The sequence below is a fragment of the Vanacampus margaritifer genome, chromosome 4 (assembly GCF_051991255.1).
Source record: "Vanacampus margaritifer isolate UIUO_Vmar chromosome 4, RoL_Vmar_1.0, whole genome shotgun sequence".
In the NCBI taxonomy this organism is placed as follows: Eukaryota; Metazoa; Chordata; class Actinopteri; order Syngnathiformes; family Syngnathidae; genus Vanacampus; species Vanacampus margaritifer.
The window spans coordinates 6461399-6480995 of NC_135435.1; the positions used below are offsets into that span (position 1 = coordinate 6461399).

Here is a 19597-nt window from a genome sequence, read left to right on the forward strand (position 1 = left end):
AACCCGGAAGTTAGTTAGCAAAACCCCGCCACTCCCTGTGTGGCTGCCGTGCCCCTCTCGTCCTCGCCGCAGCAGCGGTGTAGGGGTGGATCTTAACTTCCACACATCACGAAGTTAGGACCCGCTCGTTTTCTTGGGTTGGGAGGGGCTGGTGCTTGGAGAGCAGGATAATGAATGACCTACAATGCTCAGAGATGGGTGAACGGAGGAAAACCATTTCAGGGGTGTTTTTGGTGAGGAATTAGCAATTTAACATGGCTAAAAGCTCCAAGAAGTCGATTTTGCATGATACTTTGGGTGGTTCGCTGCCATTAGCCTTTGGAGTGGTACACCAGATATTGGCAATGTTAAATTATTGCCATGCCATTTTAAAAACCTGTGACATTTTAACTGAGAGACAGAATCCAAATTCGGACTTTTGTTGTGTGCCACAATGCGCGATGTCTGGAAGACTTAACTCCGCTGTAAATTTCCATTATTTGCCAAGTGACGAAAATGTGAGAAAATTATGGCTACGTAATATTAAACTTGCCAATTTTACCATCAAAACACACGTGATGCAAGGCTCATAAGATATTCCAGGCAGTACGCTATTAAGATGAAAAACAGGAAATACATTTTCACAAGATGTTGTTTTTTTAAAATCTAAATAGATTGTTAAATTTTCAGCATAAAAATCAAGTCCTATTAATTCGTGTTTACAAATATTTCTGTCAACTAGACTAGCCTCTTAAGAAAATTATGCTAGTTAGCGGCATACCTTCGTAGAGCTTAAAACCTTTGTCAACCTTTGACTATGGAGCTTTTTCAGTGCTCCTAAGTTGATGAGCATCCAACATTTGTGGCAAGTCACGTAGTGTTTGTGTGTAAAAAACAAAACAAAAAAAGTGCAATTTTCCAGGTATTGTTCACTGCCCAGGCTGCAAGTGAAGTGCCCGAAATTATTAATTCTGTTTACCCGAACGCGGATGTGCTTAACCCTCATTTAGTTATTCCAATACACATACTTGTAGCCTACTGATGTTTTTCTTGCACATGACTAAATGTCTGATTGTTAATTGTGTCCTTTGGTTACTGTATTAGCATTGCAATGCCTCCTGTTAATATTTACTGTACTGTAAAAATGTAAAATGGCTTCACTTATTTGCTTTTTTGTATCATCACCGAACTCATTACCTCATTCTGTCGCATCAAGTAAGGCGAACTGGGGACATTTGTACTAAAAAAAAAAAAAAAAAAAAAGATTTGTGTCCCTAACGTAAAGCTGTTTTGATCAAGGGTGTTAAAACTACTTGTACAGTATGCAAACCGGCTTCAAGTGTTTCCAAATGGCATGAATCATGCCTGTGCAACACAAAGAGAAAATGCATTATGTAATCTGGCGAGTACGACGGCATACTAAGGCCACGTCAAATTAAAAAAAAAAATTGGGGGAGGGTGGGTCAAGAGTAATATAATGAGAAAAAAACTCACACATTTATGAGAAAAAACTTGTATATTTGCGACGTTATAAAGTAGCAAATTTGCAACAACCCCAAAAAATCTCCCAAAATTCCGAGGAATAAACTCGCAAATTTGTGACATTACAAAGTGGCAAATTTGCGAGAGAAAAAATCTCACAAATTTACGACAAATAAACTCACAGTTTTGTGAGGAAAAAAATCTGAAACTTGTGAGAAATACACGTAGAGCACTCGGATGTTTGTGCCAATACTTTTTGGTTGGGTTTTCAAATAAGGAGATTAACCATATATTAAGCATTTGCACTTTGAAGCGCTGGGTACTGCCAGCGACGAAGACGCCTCACTTTGCGAAGGTCCACACCCTGAGCATCAAGCATTTAAGTAAATTTGTTAAAATATATATTTACCTATGCATTTATGTTTCCATAATAATTATTTATTAATTCTTACATGTTGGTATTTTTTTGTTCAAGTAGCTAAATTGATGTGTTTAATCTGCTGCTCAGTCATTCACTTGCATTGACCTAAAGTATGCTAGCTTCTGATTGGTTAGTCTTAGTCAGCTGATTAGGGGGTCAGGAAGTGTTGTCGCTGCCGTGTGTGACGAGTAAAGTTTAAGAAGAAATCTGTCTCCATTCATCCTTTTCATTTTATAAAGAGTGTTCCATTAACCACCAACGAATCCTCACGTTATATAGCTCCTGATGGACAAAAGCCAGCACCTCGACCAGACCATAGCTACACTACGTGTATTTCTCGCAAGTTTCTAAAAAAAATTCTGGCAAATCTGCCACTTTATGTCACAAATATACAAGTTTTTTTCTCATAAATTTGTGACATTTTTCTCTAAGAATATTACTCACCCCCCAAAAAATTGATACGTGGCCCTAATATGCCATCGTAGGAGTGTGACTTCAGGAAACTTTGTGTGCGTGCGTGTGTGTGCGTGTGTGTGTGTGTAAATTGCAGATCCACTACAATAGGTGGCAGTGGCGCTCTCAAACCTTCTTCTGACCAGCTGCATTTTCAATAACCATCACAATATAAACTGAAATATTAGGGGGGAAAAAAACAAACTTTTCAAACAAAATTGTTTCCGGCTGTTATCACATTTCACTTAGCTGGACAATCTCCTATTAGATGTCGAGCGATCTTTACAAAAGGTTTAAAAAAAAAAAAAAGTAATGCTGCTTAGTGTAAAAGCTTTTTGGGTAGGCATGTGAAACTACACGGTCGTTAACTTAGAATGTTGGGAAAATGAATGGCTTGACCTTAGAAAACAATTAGATTTAAATATTCAGGTACTGTATGTGACAAAAAATTATTTACCATGTGTTTCACAGCCCAGGCTGTCATTATGTAACAGTCAAGCTCACTGACTGGCGTATGGCCTTCCTGGTGTGGAGTGTTATTTTTCTGTGAAACCTCGTTTACATGCATTATTTCCACCTTGCTCTGCTATATTTTTCTAATGTTAAGGGTAGAGCAAGCACCAGCAGGAGGACAAGTATAAGGTATGTAACTAAATTGGATTTGTTGCAGACATCTAATTCAGTTTTCAGATACTAAATTCTCCCTTTCCACGATATTCACCTCAGATATATCTACCTGTCCCTTTTCAGATATCTTAACTTATATTTCAAATTGGTGTAACGATGTAAATATCTGTACCTTTAATTAGGCTATGTATTGACAAATCCGAACATCAAATGCTTCCTTTAGACGGTGAAAACAAACTGCATAGTGTATTACTCTTGCCTGTGACTAGCATACAAACCAGACACATTGTTATAGTAGTCAAACGACATTTTATTACATTTAAAAAAAATCGAAATAATGCTCACAAATCATATTATAAGGATTAAAAGTCCAATGCTTTTCAATGAGCAAAGAGCGTAATTTTACCGTTGACCAGCATTTTGACTTGTGACGTAAACTCGGAATTGTCAGTAGTCAAAATGACATCCAAATTCTCTTGTAGGATGATGAAATATATTTTTTAAATTGTTAGAAAAATAAATATGAATAAAATCAATTAAAAAAAAAAAAGTTAACATAGTACCGCGGTGTCACAGTCACGTTGCCACCTTTCGTGTACTATAGATAATCATTGTTTTAGTTAAGGTTACGTCACGTGATAGAATAATTAGCCTCCAGTTTTTCTTACCAAACTTGTGAATAAAATGGCTAGTCCCCGCCCACCTGGAGCTTGACAACCAATAAAAATTCCCCTGGGCATAATCTGTAAGTATATATGGCGAGGATGCCTGACATTAAAAAAAAAATACAGTCGGGTGTTACAGAGCGCTTTGATTCAACAAGTGCTCAGCAGACAGCGCGAGAAAGCGAACGAAATATATATAGAGAGAGGGAAACAGTGACTCAGAGAAGTGATGGAACACTCAAAACACACTGCGTTCACTCCAAACGACAAAAAAGACACGGGTGACACCACTTTGGCGTTGAACGGACACTTTGACCGAGTGGTTAAAAGGCCGCCCACCGCTCCACAGGGGCCGCCCGCGGACTCCGGGTCGCACCGGTCGGCGGCCTCGGTGACGGAGAGCTGGCGAGAGGAGCACACCAGGAGCGTGGAGGACAACGAGGAGAGCCTCCCATCGCTGGCCGCAGCCTACACAACCATTTTACGTGGGCTTGGAGAGGACCCGCAACGGCAGGGACTCGTCAAAACTCCCTGGAGAGCCGCCACCGCCATGCAGTTCTTCACCAAGGGCTACCAGGAGACTATCATCGGTGAGTTTCAAAATCTAGCTAAGGTGCATGAGACTACTAAAACAGATATTTGGAATTGTGCTGTTGTGCTCCGATCAACAGGTGGGACGAACCAAGATCGATGCTTTTGATTGGCTGTTTTTCCACACTAAAATGGGTCTTTACTAATTGACATTTTAACTTTACATGCTTTTTAGTCACATTCAACGCAATCGTATCTTTAAAAGCATCTTCTATAAAACAGCACATGACTTCATTATTAGGGAAGATTTCCTTTCTTCTTCTACTCTGTTTTCAACTATATGACGCTTATAAATAAATATATATATATATATATATATATATATATATATATATATATATATATATATATATATATATATATATATGATAGGCTCCAGCACCCCCCGCAACCCTTGTGAGGAAAAGCGGCTAAGAAAATGGATGGATGGATATATATATATTAGAAATAGGCAGGATAATTATAGAACATCCACTAACAATTCACTAATGTTTCATTATTTTAGAAATAGGGATATTCAAAAGCACTTTTTTCCAGATCATCATCAATGCCTGAACATCACCGATAACACTAGTACATAAAATTCCCCTAAAAAATGATAGATAATTTTAAAGAAATACCTATCCCAATATAGCATTTTATATAATTAAATTAGTGGCAATTTTCTGTTTTTTTTTTTCATTTCTAATTTGCAATTGCTAATTGTAAAATGGCCGCTCTTATGAGTACTGATAACTAAGGATAGTATCGGCACTGATACTAATACCTGGTATCGGTGCTTGCCCATCCCTATTTGTAAACAATAGCATCTGCCTTGGAATATCTGTCTCTGGTGTTCACAGTTATATATGTATATACGATACCAGCTTTATTTTCAGGTACTTGTGACCTTTGCCAATACCAGTATCGGATGCCCTCTTGTTGTCGTTTTATGATTAAGAACTAGAAATTAGAGGAACAGAAAATTGCCATTTACAGTGGAACCTTGGAGTTTGAACATCTCGAAACTCGTACAAATCGGACTTCAACCCAAAAATCTGAGTAAAAAATGCCTCGGAGTTTGAACTCATTTTCGGAGTTTGAACACCCAAGCAAAGCAAGCTAAGCCAAACGTACCTTGAAAACGGGTAGTCGAGTGAAGACGAGCGGAGCCGAGCAATGCCAAATGCTCACGATGCGGTAGTTGAGACGCTGCACTGCTCATTTCCAGTCATATCGTGAATACTCCCGGAGGTGCTCTATACTCGTGAGTGCATTTTGATTTTTCCAGGACAGTTTTCTTCGCCATGGGCCCAAAGAACGACAACAGTGCCAGTGGCAGCAAAGAAAAACATACAGTGCTACGAACCACAGTGGAATTAGGAAGGAGATTATTGCGCCGCTGTAACTACCGTGACTACTTCTGTAAATACTGGCACGAGGACCCCCCCTTAGCTGTTCAACAACGTGCCTGACGTTAAACAACGCACGCAACGACCGCTTAGTAGTCTAACAATATGCCCAATGTAAAACACACAAACTCAGCACTGAACTAAACTTCAAGGTACCACTGTATTTGATGTAATTTTTAAGGAAAAATGCTATACTTGGATGCATACGCCTTTCTTTAAAATTATCTGTCATTGTTTGTTGAAGGAATTTGTTAGTGGTATTGGTATCAGTGACTATAGTCAAGAATTAAGTACTCATACTAATATCAGTCTGAAAAAAAAATGGTATCAAACATGCCAACATGTTAACTGTATTAATCCATAAATTTTATCCCCCCCCAACTTTTAATGTAGATCTGTTTCAGGCTGTAGAAAGTAAGGCGATAGTGTGTAAAATTTTGGCAGGATGAAGAGGTTTTGTCTCAGGTGAGAGGTCCAGTCATCAGGACGTGCGCAGTGCAGCCTTTCAGTGTGATGTGAATTTGTGTTTGAGGCCTGCCTGATGCTCATGAGTCCACCCACTATACCCCTGTAACAATTTTTAAAAAAGGGTTCAGCACATGGGCCCACTTTGCCACACTTCCGTACATTAAAATGAAGTCAGGGTTCTAGGGTTTTAGAGCCCATCTGGAGATAGTTTAGCTTTAGCGGGGCTTGTTGTATATGTGCTTTAACGCTAAATTCAAAAGAAGGAATGCACAAATAGAAAATGATGGAAGAATGTGAGAAAAGCAGCTTCATGTGAAAGGTGACATGGACCAATGCCATCTACTGTTTGTATCAGCAGAGGATGAACACTGGGAATAATAACAATGGTATGTATTTTGAGCCTCAACCCTGCTTTTTCCTGATTGGTTGGCTCAAAGCCCTCCCCCTTGAGTTGTCGGAAAGCAGAGAACACACAAAAACAGTTTGGAACAGAATGCTGAATGTTCATGAAGAGTTAAAGCATTGAGTGAGAATCACTAGACTGTTTGATCAGCGTTCGTGTTTGTGTGTGTTCGTGTGCCCAAGTCATGGGTTCAGCTTTCATCACAGCATGGGGCAGAAATCCTCTTGTTGACCAGCACATGACCAAAAGCTATGCAGAGATTTAACAGAACGTCTGAGCTATTTTCCATGGTTGATCAAAATTTTACCACCGTAATAAAAACTTGTGCGCCAGGCTGTGCGCAGATCTCACACACAGACACGTATCAGCGTGGAAGTCCACTTCACAGAACTGTGATCTAGTCTCTAGCTAACTTTATAGCATTCACCCGTGGAGGTCTGCTTGTAGTTCATTAAAAAAATGGAGGACTAATACAGGACTCCTCCGCAAGTCATCACCTTATCGTGGTCGAAGTGCGTGTCCCAATGAGCCTAGGAGCTATGTTGTCTGGGGCTTTAAGCCCCTGCTAGGGTCACCCATGGCAAACTGGTCCTAGGTGAGGGACCAGACAAAGCATGGCTCAAAAAGACCCCTATGATGAACGTCAATTTTGGATCACAGTTTCCCTTGCCGGACACGGGTCACCGGGGCCCCGGTCTGGACCCAGGCCTGGAGGCGGGGCTCGAAGGCGAGCGTCTGGTGATCGAAAAGGCAGCGTGGGTCCCCCTTCCCACGGCCTCACCACCTGTGGGAGGTGCCAAAGGGATCAGGTGCGCAGTGAGATGAAAAACATTGGGATGCAGTTAAAATTGCATCATAGGAGTGTTAAAATAACAGTTTTTGTTAGGTTATTTGGTACACTGTTAAAAAAAAACATCTGTATTTTTGTTGTTTTTACAGAAAAAATCTGGCAGCTGTGGTTTCCAGAATAATTCTGCAAAAAAAAAAAAAAGAAGTGCAAATATGAACAACTTGTATATTAAATATGTAGGCTAGAAGTGTAATTTACTGATAGCTTAAGAGCAACAGGGTGGCGTGGCTCAGTGGTAGAATGGTGATTTTGGAACCTTGAAGTTGTTGGTTCAATCCCAGTGTTGAAGATCCATGCATAAATGAATGAAACTAGTTTTTCCTGATGCTATGTCATCAGTAAGTGAATAAATAGTCAAAATGCAAAGCACTTTGAGGGCCTTGTAAGGTAGGAAAGTACCATTTACAAAGAACATGCTGCTTTTATTGAACTCCAGTAAGATTTAGAAGTTACTGTTTATTGTACATTAAATACCAGTAAAATGTACAAGTTATTCTGTAAAACTGTTTACAATTCTATTGTAATTTTTATAGAATTATTCTGGCAACCAAAGCTGGTAAAAATACAGATTTTTTTTTTTACAGTGCAGGTGATGTGAGGAGTGCAAGTTAAAAAAAAAAAAAGCTGATGGAGACACAGAATGAACCCAGTCGCCTATAAGACACACAAACAAAACAAACCAGCATATGACTGCCACATGTAGCCAACCGCCATGAGACAAATCTATACAAATATTTCAAAACAATTCTGCTTGTCTGTTTGCTAAGGCACTAAATCGTCATCATTCTCATTCTTCTATAGTTAATCTTATTGTGGCATATCAGCGTACTGCATGAATTTCTAGCAATACTGCAGGTGATGATCTCTATAAGTAGAGACTGATAACACTTTAAATTTGTGTCTCAAATGTACTGACATATTAAAAAAAATATGCCTGCTTGACAGGTGTGTCAGCCATTGCTGTTTGTATTCTCTTCCTTTTTGTTCAAGGGAGTTTCTGTTGTCTGGCTTTTGTTAAGGTTGCCGTAAGTTGAGCCAAGTCTGTGTTTTTTCAGTAGACATTAGCTTTTTGAGTGGCTTGGTTAATAGGTGGGGGCGTAATTGGAAGCTAGGGCAGAGGCTTGGAGCCCAAGCTTGGTTGGTTGGTCGAACTGGACCTTGATGGTCAGTTACTTGCGAGGTGCAAACTTGCGTTTCTCAGATTAGAATAAAAATAGTTAACAACAACTAACAAAAAACCTACATTTCAAATTGAAAAAACGTTTTTGTTAAATAATTAAAATTAAAACAAGTGTTTAAAAAAACACTACATTTTACATTCTTAAAACTAAAATTATGGTGAAAAAATGTCCTTAGTTTTTTTGGGCAATTTTTAATGAGAAATTTTTTTTGTACTTCATTGGCTTTTAAGGTTTATTTTAAATGTATTTACTTTGGTGTTTGGCTCTTTCTCCTTCATTATAATTTTTCTGGGTGTCAACCAAAGTAGTAGTAGTAGTAATAATAATAATAATAATAATAATAATAATAATAATAATAATAATAATAATAATAATAATAATAATAAAGTGACTTGACTAGTTTTTAGATATATGAGCAGTCACTTGACCACTAGATGTTGGAAGGACACAACATCCAGCCACCATTAATTCCCGGTTTCCTTGCAGTAGAAACACAAGTCCAGTTGGTGGCAGTAATGAGCCATGAAGAGGATTTTGCAACTACCAATAGACCCCACAGAAGAACAAGAAAGGATCGTTTTTTTGGTTTTGGTTTTAGGTAAACAAAGAGCCATGCAGCATGTATAACAACAACAGAGTAAAATTAAATGACAGAAAAAGAAAGGTGGGGTGGGAGGTGACATTAAAAAACATCAAAGGGCATTAAAACTTAAATTTCTTCAGCAACAAAAGCATTTCCATGGCTTTCTTAGTCTTCACAAAAATCAAAGATTTGTGTTTTGTGCTCACATTTTCTGTATCTGTAGGTTACTTGGAGAGCAAATATTACTGTAGAGTTTACTGGTTTTATTGAACTTTTGTAGCTTCGCATAAAGTTTTTTCTGCTTGGGTTGCAAGACATATGTTAAATCTTGCATAGATATCCATCACCATTTTCGTAAGTAAACTGAACATACAAACAAGACAGTTTGGTTTTAGGTATCAGACAATATTACACATGAACAATTCCTGCAAGATTTATTCACCTGGGGTTAATAACAAGAGTTTCATTTTAAAATCTGTTTTCAACTAGATCCTTTAATGCAGAGGACAGACTGATCTGTATCATATATCCATCCATCCATCCATCCATTTTCTATGGCAGGAACATAAATATGCAGTACGCTGATATTGAAGCACAATGATTTTCAGCTTAGAAACTGTCCTGTGTAAATCGATACATGTGCAGATTGAGCTGTTTGTTCTCGGTGAGATGTTGGTAAACATATGAAGTGATGTTGAGTGAAACTGTCATTACCTGATGTGTGCCCTCCTCTTGTCAACCTTTCATCTAAGCTGACAGTTCTTACCAGCTGCCAGCCATTTGATTAAGCTTGACCTAACCATACTACCCCCCTAGGGTGTCCGTGGTGTGCGTTTGTGCGTATACAATACTTGCAAGAGATTTATCTTTTCAACTTTTGGACAATTGTCGAATTTGTAAACTAGTGGGTCTCATGGACACCTCAATAGTCCAACACTAGCCATCATTTATCTAAAGGCCCGTGCCTTATTTTAGCTGTGATCAACTTGGTGTTATTAGCAGCTACATGTTGTGGCGCTTGACAAGAAAACACTCCAAACACAATTACAACTTTATTAGAGTTTCCACCCAGTGGCAGCCTTCATCCTTGGGATTGCTTTTATTTTGCAATGCTCATCTCTGAACTAATGCCCAAGCAACAACATTACAAGACAATTAGCGCTTGGAGCTGCTATGCTAACTATAATGTTTCAAGAAGGCAGATCAATGTCGCAAAGTTTGTTTCATTATTACTTTGGGGAGTGGACATTCTGTTAGCATTCCATTTAAACTGACTTGTTTCTATATTGTCAAGCCAATTAATTGTATTAGTTGCAGATTCACAATGTTAATTCTAATCAAAAGTGGGACATTTTCCATATTAGCCCCAATTACTAGAGTTTTTCTGTGACTAAGCAAATACAACATCAATATTTAGAATTCATTTTCACTAAGAATCATTTATCTAAAGCTACCAACAATTTAAATGTGATGTGCCGCAGCAAAGGGTAACGTGTAATCATATTTACTGTGGTTTCTCCTCTCTTATTGCATGCACTTTGTCTTGGCAAGAGGTGTGCATGTTGAAGTGTCAGCAACCATCCACAAAGGTTGATGATGACAAACTTGCCTGTCAACATATTTGACAGTTGACAGACAAAAGTCCACAAAAAGCTATGGTTTCACCTGGCTGCATGTTTACTTGGCAGTCTTGCAATAAGCAGCAGCCAGTCGGCCGGTGAACCTCTCTCCACTGCCTCTAACTGATTGTCAGTCAGGAAATTAAAACCTGACATGTTATGGCTGAGAGGCGTCTGTGTCGTCACCAAACGATAAAAGCGCTTTATTGAAGCCCGGTGACCAACAAAAAAAAAGGGAAAAAGTAATAAAGCAACAGGAGTGTGCAAAAGCAGCACTATAATTAAATAGGCAAAAGAGTTGATGATAGATACAGTCGATAGAAAGGATTGCCAAAAGTGGAGATGGGATATAATGAATGAGGAAGTTTGTGATCATTAAAATCATATTTTCAAAACACAATAGATAGATGTAAAATATCAGTTCTGACAGTTAAAGCTAATACAAAAAAACATTAAGGAAGGTAGTCAACAATACCGAGAATTGATTTCAGTTATGCAATGTCTACGGTGTGTTTGCGTGCAGACGTGCTGAACGACGCCATCTTTGATGAGGATCACGACGAGATGGTGATCGTCAAAGACATCGACGTGTTCTCTATGTGCGAACATCACCTGGTGCCCATCATCGGCAGGGTAAGCGATGTAATCGCACGCACACATGCACACGCATGCACATGTGCAGATACACACACACGCACACTTTTTTTTGCCATTCTTGAATAAAGTGTAATTGCATATACACTACAGTAGGTGGCAATGGCACTCTGATTATCAGATTATTGTTGACTGTGTGTTAAAAAAAAAAAAAATAATAATAATTTTAGTCATCAGAAATACTGTGTCTCTTTTATATATGCCAGCACTGTATAGTTGCACGTAGAAAATCATGGCACCCTGCAACCATATCAGCTTTGTGTTGCATAAAACAAGCTCAGATTTCACATTAAGCACATTTTGGGACTACCTTGGGCAAGATTATTGTTTTAGTATTCATACTTTATATACCATACTTTATATGTGTGTGTATATAAATTAGAGCTGTCAAACGATATATATTTTTTAATCTGATTAATCACATTTTAGAATTTTGATTAATCAAGATTAAACGCTTAATAAAAAAGGCTTTTTTAATCAACATTTTTTCCCGCCAAATTTGAAGAGCACCAGGTTATATGTTAATTCATTTGACATTTAATGTTATCAGGACGTCTTCAAAAAATTTTGCTCTACTGCACAGGCTCATCCTCCATTTTTTCTAATCAGTTAATTACTAGCATAATTTACAATTGAAAAAAATGACCCCAATATTTTGACATGAACAAATATTCTAAATGTGACACGCAAACATTTATTAAATGCTTTACTTTAATGCATGCATTTATGTTTATTGCTCAAACACAACCTGTGCTACCTTAAACGTAGCCCTCCGCTGTCACGCTAAAGGATAATCTTTGGTCAAAATTAATAGTGCGATTAATCTGCGTTAATTCATGATTAATGCAATAATTTTTTTGTGATTAATTAATCAGTTAATGCTTTAACTTTGACAGCACTAATATATATATATATATATATATATATATATATATAATATGATAAAATAACCAAGAATATGTACAGTATGTCTCAAATGCTGCTTTGATATTCACAAACCCATGTAGTCATTATCTGGTTTAAAATGAACAAAATGAGAAATAATCTGATTAGCTGCAATCTATTTATCTTCAAATCTTGTGTTGCTTCTGCCCCCTGCCAGCCCCTTTGACATCATTACGCTGCAACTCAAATCTTATTGGTCCATTCTCCCCCCCCCTTTTTTTTAAAAATGTGTATTCATCCACAACCTATTTTATCCCTCCATCTTGCCTGCAGGTGCATGTCATTAAGACAAAAAGGATGGAATCAGACCCTCTCCTAAAAGGTGTAAACAGCCTCTGGTGTCACCAGTGAATTAAAGCGTTCTATCCAGCCTACCCATAATGCACCACACTGCCAAGATGCGCTTATTGCAAAATGGAGCTTTCAGTCAGTACAACATCATCAGTGATTTTAAAGTACAAGATAAAATAAATAAATACAAACACACACACAAATATGAAATATTTTTATGATTTAAAAAAATACAATATGGTGCTATTTTTCTTTATTAACTGACCGTGCCACTTTTGAACGATAGTTTTTCTTTAGAGCTTCCATTGAACTTGATATAATCTTGAGTTGCGTTGCGTTGTGATGCTTGTTTGTCAGCCCTGTGAGTCACTGGGGATCGGTCCACGCCAGGCTGTATCAACTCTCTATGAAGCAATAAGTAGGAGTGAAATATGTGACAAAATGATGAATGCAATTTACTATTTCCTCCTATGACACTGTAAAAAACAAACAAAAGAGAGAAGCAAGAGGAGGCGTGCCACTTTATGAGTCACTCCTTGCAGACACATTTGAGAGGGGATGGATCCGCAGCAACACTCCTGACAATGACAAGCTTTACAGACACAACACAAACACCCCATAACACACACACACAGGTGTAAGAGAGATGCAGATCATAGAACGTGTGGCCTTCTCAGGTGTTTGATGTCTCACTATCAGGCTTCGGCAGCAGGAAGGAGCGGGAAGACCAGAAAAGGAGGAAAGACAAGGAAAAGCGATCTTTGCACGCTCGTGCGGCTGCCCTTTCTCTCGTCTGGTCTACAAATTGCGTCTGACATTTGGGTGGAGCGTGTGTGTGTGTGTGTGTGTGTGTTTCAGAATTAGAGCCTGCAGCACTTTACGGCAGTGACTCTCCAGTTGATGATGTTAACACGCATCCTTCCTTGCCTGTCCAGCTTCTCTACCCTCGTCATCCTTTTAGTCTTCTATGCGTGGACATTTTTCTCAAACTACTGTGTATTAAGACACTTTGTTATTACGGTTATCATTCAACCATACAAGCAGATAGATTAACCACAGAATGACATCAAAAACACTCACTGATACAGCCACTTGTTGACTCAACAACACGCAGGGAGTAAAGATCACAGCCAAGGATTCATCATTGGTTGCCCATGATGACGTCATACAAATGGCGCTGTCCAAATAGGCTGTAGGTTAGAAGATCCTACAAGGGTTAAATGTTAAATGTGAGTTTCTCAATCTGGATCGGAATACAAATGAGTGTAATGTTTAGAAAAATAAATAAATAAGTCATAGCTGGTACGCAATTCTGTGGACATATTTATCATAAAGGATACACTAAAACAGAGGTGCCCAAACTGCAGCCTGGGGCCCATTTGTGGCCCACCATCCGTTTTTCAGCCGGCCCTGCCATATACTAAAAATTTGACAGAGTCCACAAGTCTAATTGAAATAAATCAATAAATACACTTCACTTTGTGTGATTCCCGGCCGCAGTAAATCTGGGCCGGGAATCTCTGGCACAGGGTTTTTCTGTGCCCTGCCATGTTGTGGTTTGTGTGTTTGTGTGTGTGTGTGTTTGTGGGTATGAACATGGGGATGTTGGGGGGAGGGATGGATTATCTTTTTATTGTACTATGGATGTTTTAGTTGTTCAGCACCTTGAGTTGCATTTTAATGTATGAAAGGTGCTTTATAAATAAAGTTTGATTCGATTTGAGAATAGATCCGCCCCAACCCTGAGCCAATCTAGAGTAATTGGTAATAAAATTCCAATTTAACTTGATTTTACTTTTTCTTAGTGAATCATTAATGTGATATGTTCACAAATCAGACCTTGACACAGAAAGTGGAATATGGAGGAAAACATTTTTGCTTCTGAAACTGAAATATCTGACTTCATTAATTAAATTACAAAGTGATGTGTTTCTATTTTAGTTTTAAATACTTTCTTTGCATAGCTAGAAAAGCAGGCTGTGTCAAAGGTTATTTTTTTGTATATGCTAAGGGCCGCTCGAAAATAAATGGAGAGCCGAAAATGGCCCCCATGCCATAGTTTGGACACCACTGCTATAGCGCTTTTTTAGATATGTGTCAAAGATTTAATATATTTGTACGATTATTCAGGACTAAAATAATACCACAGTTTTAAAAATGGTTAGTTTCTACAGTTTGCTCTTTTTGATTCGGAATGTTGTGATGGGATTGGGTTGCGGTTGCGGTTCAGTGCAGGTGGAGTCTTGTCTAGTGGGATGCAATACTGTTGGCCACCCCAAAATCTTGACAAATCATTAACTATTCACCTTATAAGCCTTAACAGAAAACTGTTATGTAACAGTTTGTCAAAATTAATTTGAAAATAAACAGCATATAATTGCTTGCTTGATTGATTAGTGTGTTTAAAAAACAAAAAAATGTGTGGCTCTCAAATCAAAAAGTTTGGACACCCTTGCATAAAAAGTCACAGTTGGCCATTTCGGGAGGATTCCAGGTCACATTCTCATGTATGTACTCATGTGAGGGATTGTACCCAATTGAGACACACTTGTAAGCAAGTATCCAAGACAGATGGGCAATGCTAAAGTGGCAAAATAAATAAATAAATAATTAAATGTGGACAGCGCATTGTGTCAAAGTTTGATGTTCATCTCAAAGATTAGCCATACCAAAAAAGATGTTCCTCTCGTCGCTGTTTGCAGCTTACAACATGACATACTTATTACATTTCATACACTTATTGACACGTGTTGCAAGCGCAACAAAACTCCACACTGATGCAGCGAGTGAAAAACTTGGCAGGAAGTTGTTGTCGTAATTTACGCAAACGTGAACAAACCTACTATGAATCATTCTGCTTTATTGCCTCAAGGCATATTGTCTCATTTGACCTGGTTCCTTTCATGGTTTCATTCTGAAATTGATTTGTTGACTGTGCAGGTTCACATTGGCTACCTCCCCAACAAGCGAGTCCTGGGTCTCAGCAAGCTGGCCAGGTGAGAATGTGTGTGTGTGTGTGTGTGTGTAAGGCTATGAGTCTGTGGTTTTAGTATACTAAGCCTAAAGGTATTGGGGTCAGTGGGATCAGGTCTGCACTTGTACACACTCAATACGCAATCTAATAAGCCTCTTAAAATACACACACATTGAACGTGATCAATTAATCACTGCCTAGGAAACACACACACAGAAACATGGCGAGAAAAAAAAAAGAAAGCTTTGCCGGTTTTACCATCCAAAATTTAAATCGCGATGAAATTGTCTTTGTAATTAGAATTGATAAATTCAGTCATACATGACATCCTTTCTACAATTGAGAAGAAATCTCTTGTAGGCAGAAATTATGACATATGCACATATAGGGCCGTTTCTTTTCCGCTCCCTGCAGCCAGTTTGTTCTTGTGACATTTTTGTGAAGGTGCCAAACTCTTGAATGTCCAAAGCGGTTAGCTTACAGAAAAGTCAGCAGGCCAAAGGTCCCAGCAACAGGATGCTCCTGTTCATTTGAACCCTTTCAACTCATAACGGCATCATTTGTATAAGTGGTTGCCTTCGAAAATAGAACACAGTTTGTGCTTCATTTTGATTTCAAAGTACAAACAAAAATAATATGAATTCATTCATCCCTGTCTTCAGGAGGGTTATTGTTCTCTCATTCAAGTATTAAAAGAAACTAACCATTAATGGGGGAAAAAACACAACTAAATGAAGTGACCCTTGAGCATCAAACGGATAGGGAACGTGAAGATGTTTTCACAGCGCTACTTCCACCTTGTGGTGTTTTGAAGGAACTGTCCGTGCCGTGGCCACTTTGACGTCAATTTCCGTTGACGGCGGACCCTTGAGATGGATAAAAACGGGTGGATGTTTATTGTAAATATGGCCGATTATAGCGGCTCATTTCCGTCTGTCGTTGATGTAACATTTCAAGAATAAACACAGTAAAGTAGATACACACAATGTTAGTACTGTAGGTGGTAGGCAATTGTGAGAGCTAGTGTGAAGTGCTGCTGCTTGTAAGTAGTATCTTGGCAAGTTGGTGCCCATTGATTCCAAAGCTTACAAAATGGTCTGTTTACATAAGCTACACATGTAGCTTTGATTTGTAAAAACAGTCGCTGACAAACCAGCATGTCTTTCAAACAGTTAATGTCGCCATCTGCTGGCTGTGACAGAAATTGCACGTGTTTGGCATCTTCACGTTGGGCCTGTTTGCATCATATAAAACATGCTTATTAATGTCACATGTTTTTGGTTTAATGATTACCAAAAAAAGTAAATTAGCCTTCACTTCCTGAACTTGGTCTTTCCTCAGGATTGTGGAGATCTACAGCCGCAGACTACAAGGTACACGCAAAACGTTTGCTTTGCAGCCATCGTGTTCAGAGTTCATCCACGATGTTTGTTCACAGTTCAGGAGAGGTTGACCAAGCAAATCGCCGTGGCCATCACTGAAGCCCTGCAGCCCACCGGGGTCGGCGTTATCATTGAAGCTACGTACGTACGCGGGAAATCGATTTGTGCAGTTTGACATTTATTAACTGACAGGCAATGACATAATCGACATTTGAGCTTCCTAGCTTGTTGTGGCAGCGTGTTAAAGGTCATGCGTTGGTGTCCACAGTCACATGTGCATGGTGATGCGAGGCGTCCAAAAGATGAACAGCAAGACCATCACCAGCACCATGTTGGGAGTCTTCAGGGAAGACCCCAAAACTCGCGACGAGTTTCTGACACTGGTCAGGAGCTGAAGTTATTCTTCCACCTGTTGCCAGGGATTACCTCCATTTGCACGGACCGGCTCATGTGCACCTGTGTGTGTGTGTGTGTTTTCATTTTACCAAATGAAGGAAAACATTCTACTTAATTTACATCACTCAGTTGACCTCAAACTTCAGTTCAGAGGCTTAGAATTAACTAGTTTGAGTAATCCACAAGAAAAAGGTTTATAATATTATTTTCAAACAGATTTAAATTATAAATGAAGTAAGTATATGCAGGATGAGGAAGTTAGCTGAAAATACAGCAATTATGATTTTTTACGAGTCCATTTTCTATAGCACTTGGGCTAATTAGGTTAACAGGAGCAGAGGCGGTGTGCACCCTGGACTGGTTGCCAGTCATTTGTATGTTCTCCACCCATATTGTGAACACAAGTGTGAATGGTTGTTTGTGCTACGTGACCATTTTAGGGTGTGCCCCACCTCAAAGTCACCCGCGAGTCGCAACCCTAATGAGGTCAAGCAGTTCTTTTTCTTTCTTTTTTTTAATGGACAGGCAGTTGTTTCTCCACATTCCTAAAACATGTTCAATTCATTGAATACTTTTAAGTGCCCACAGATGTGAATGCTCATCTGTCCCAATGTGTTAGCTTGAAACGTTTTGAAATATACTATATGTATTCTAAGTATTATTTCTATTCTCCTATGAAAGTTTGCGTCTGCATGTGCCAACTATGGTGTCACTGATTGTGACAGAAGTTCATAATCAGTAAACGTGTGTGTTCATGTGCCAGCTCGTGTCCATGTTATGTGTGGTCTGTTGAATTGTGTAAACGAGTCCATTTGGTTGACGACTTACATGTGTGTGAGTTGTGAACGCGACTCATTTTTGTGCTGCCTTGCTGCGAGGGAAGGCCAGTTCAATGGCTTATTGTCATTTTACGTACGTTTATTTGGAATTCTTTATCAAATACAAGACATTGATGTGACAACAGAAAGAACTACTTCCTTGGCTGTGTCCGAATGCCCAGTGAGCAAAAAATGTAGTGCACACAAAATTACCCACAATGTCCTTTGAAAAGTAGTGAACGTCGACGTTCACTCAAACGGTTGAAATAGACCACAATGCATTGCGAGTATGGGGGAAAAAATGGCGCAAGCACGAGAATCAAAGCGCTACATTAATATATACTACAGAAATAATTCGTTTAAGTTGAAAATATGTACAACAAAGGAAATAAAATACAATTTTAAAACATTTTCATTCACAATAGATAGTCGGAGTTATTCGCCGGTGCGTCATGATATGTATGGTGGTCACGTGATATGCGACGAGGAGAAAGTAGTGCGTTGGCTGTCCGAATCGTCAAACAGAATGAGGACACTTTAAATTAGGCCACAAATATAGTGTAGGACTATAGTGAATGAGGGGTTAATGGTTAAGGGTGGACATTCGGACACAGCCCTCGTCGTTCCCTTAGGCAAGTGTGATGTTGTGAAATTGTCTTTTCAGCCAATGGGGTCGCTACAAATGAACAACAGTAAACGTTCATTCAGTGCAATAAAACAAATTGTATCTGTCTGTCTTCAAATAAACATTATCTGATCATTTTTGTACGCAGAAAAGTTTGTACTAGTTTTGAACACACCTTTTGCACGATTGTATACATTCTATAGTGCTAAAACAAAAATAGTTCTTAATTCAGTTTAACACCTAAATGATAAAATAAAACAGATTCAGTTAGATTGTTGAAGGAGGGTGGGGGGCAGGCTTTTATATTTTCTGTAGGTTCAGAAGTATTTGCAAAGCGCCAAAGTTGCCGTTTTGTGTGTTTACACCAGTGATTCGTGACTAGTGTGCTGTGGGGAATGAATCAAAATCAGGTTATTTGTTTGTTACAAATAACGTCTCTCTGTTCATCTAGCTACCCAAAAAGTGACATTTAATGACTGCAGAACAGTTCAATTGTCTTCCACTCGATTCTGTGGTGCATAATGATGGAATGGGGAACAACTCATAATCCAAAGCATACCACATCACGTCAAACATGGTGGAGGCGGTGGTGTACGACATGGGCATTTCCAACTACTAACGGAATGACTGATATAACTTGTGAGGTGCAGTCTGCTCATATTCACACATGTCACTAGGTCACTGTATTGACAAACATGCTGATTGTGTGTGGAGCATGGTTCGAGACCTGCTCCTCATGTAAAGTGACTTGAGATCTAATCGCTTGTCAACTGGCACTATAAAAATGAAATTGACTTGA

General features: G+C 38.8%; 1 protein-coding gene across 1 annotated transcript; it reads left to right on the top strand.

Moving 5' to 3' along the window:
* Positions 1–3758: 3758 nt before the first annotated feature.
* Positions 3759–18933, top strand: gch1 (GTP cyclohydrolase 1). Its single transcript, XM_077564543.1, has 6 exons — positions 3759–4217; positions 11237–11346; positions 15544–15599; positions 16919–16950; positions 17016–17100; positions 17228–18933. Exons 1-6 carry the CDS (start codon positions 3857–3859, stop codon positions 17352–17354), a joined length of 771 nt encoding a protein of 256 aa, XP_077420669.1. The 5' UTR covers positions 3759–3856; the 3' UTR covers positions 17355–18933.
* Positions 18934–19597: the final 664 nt, after the last annotated feature.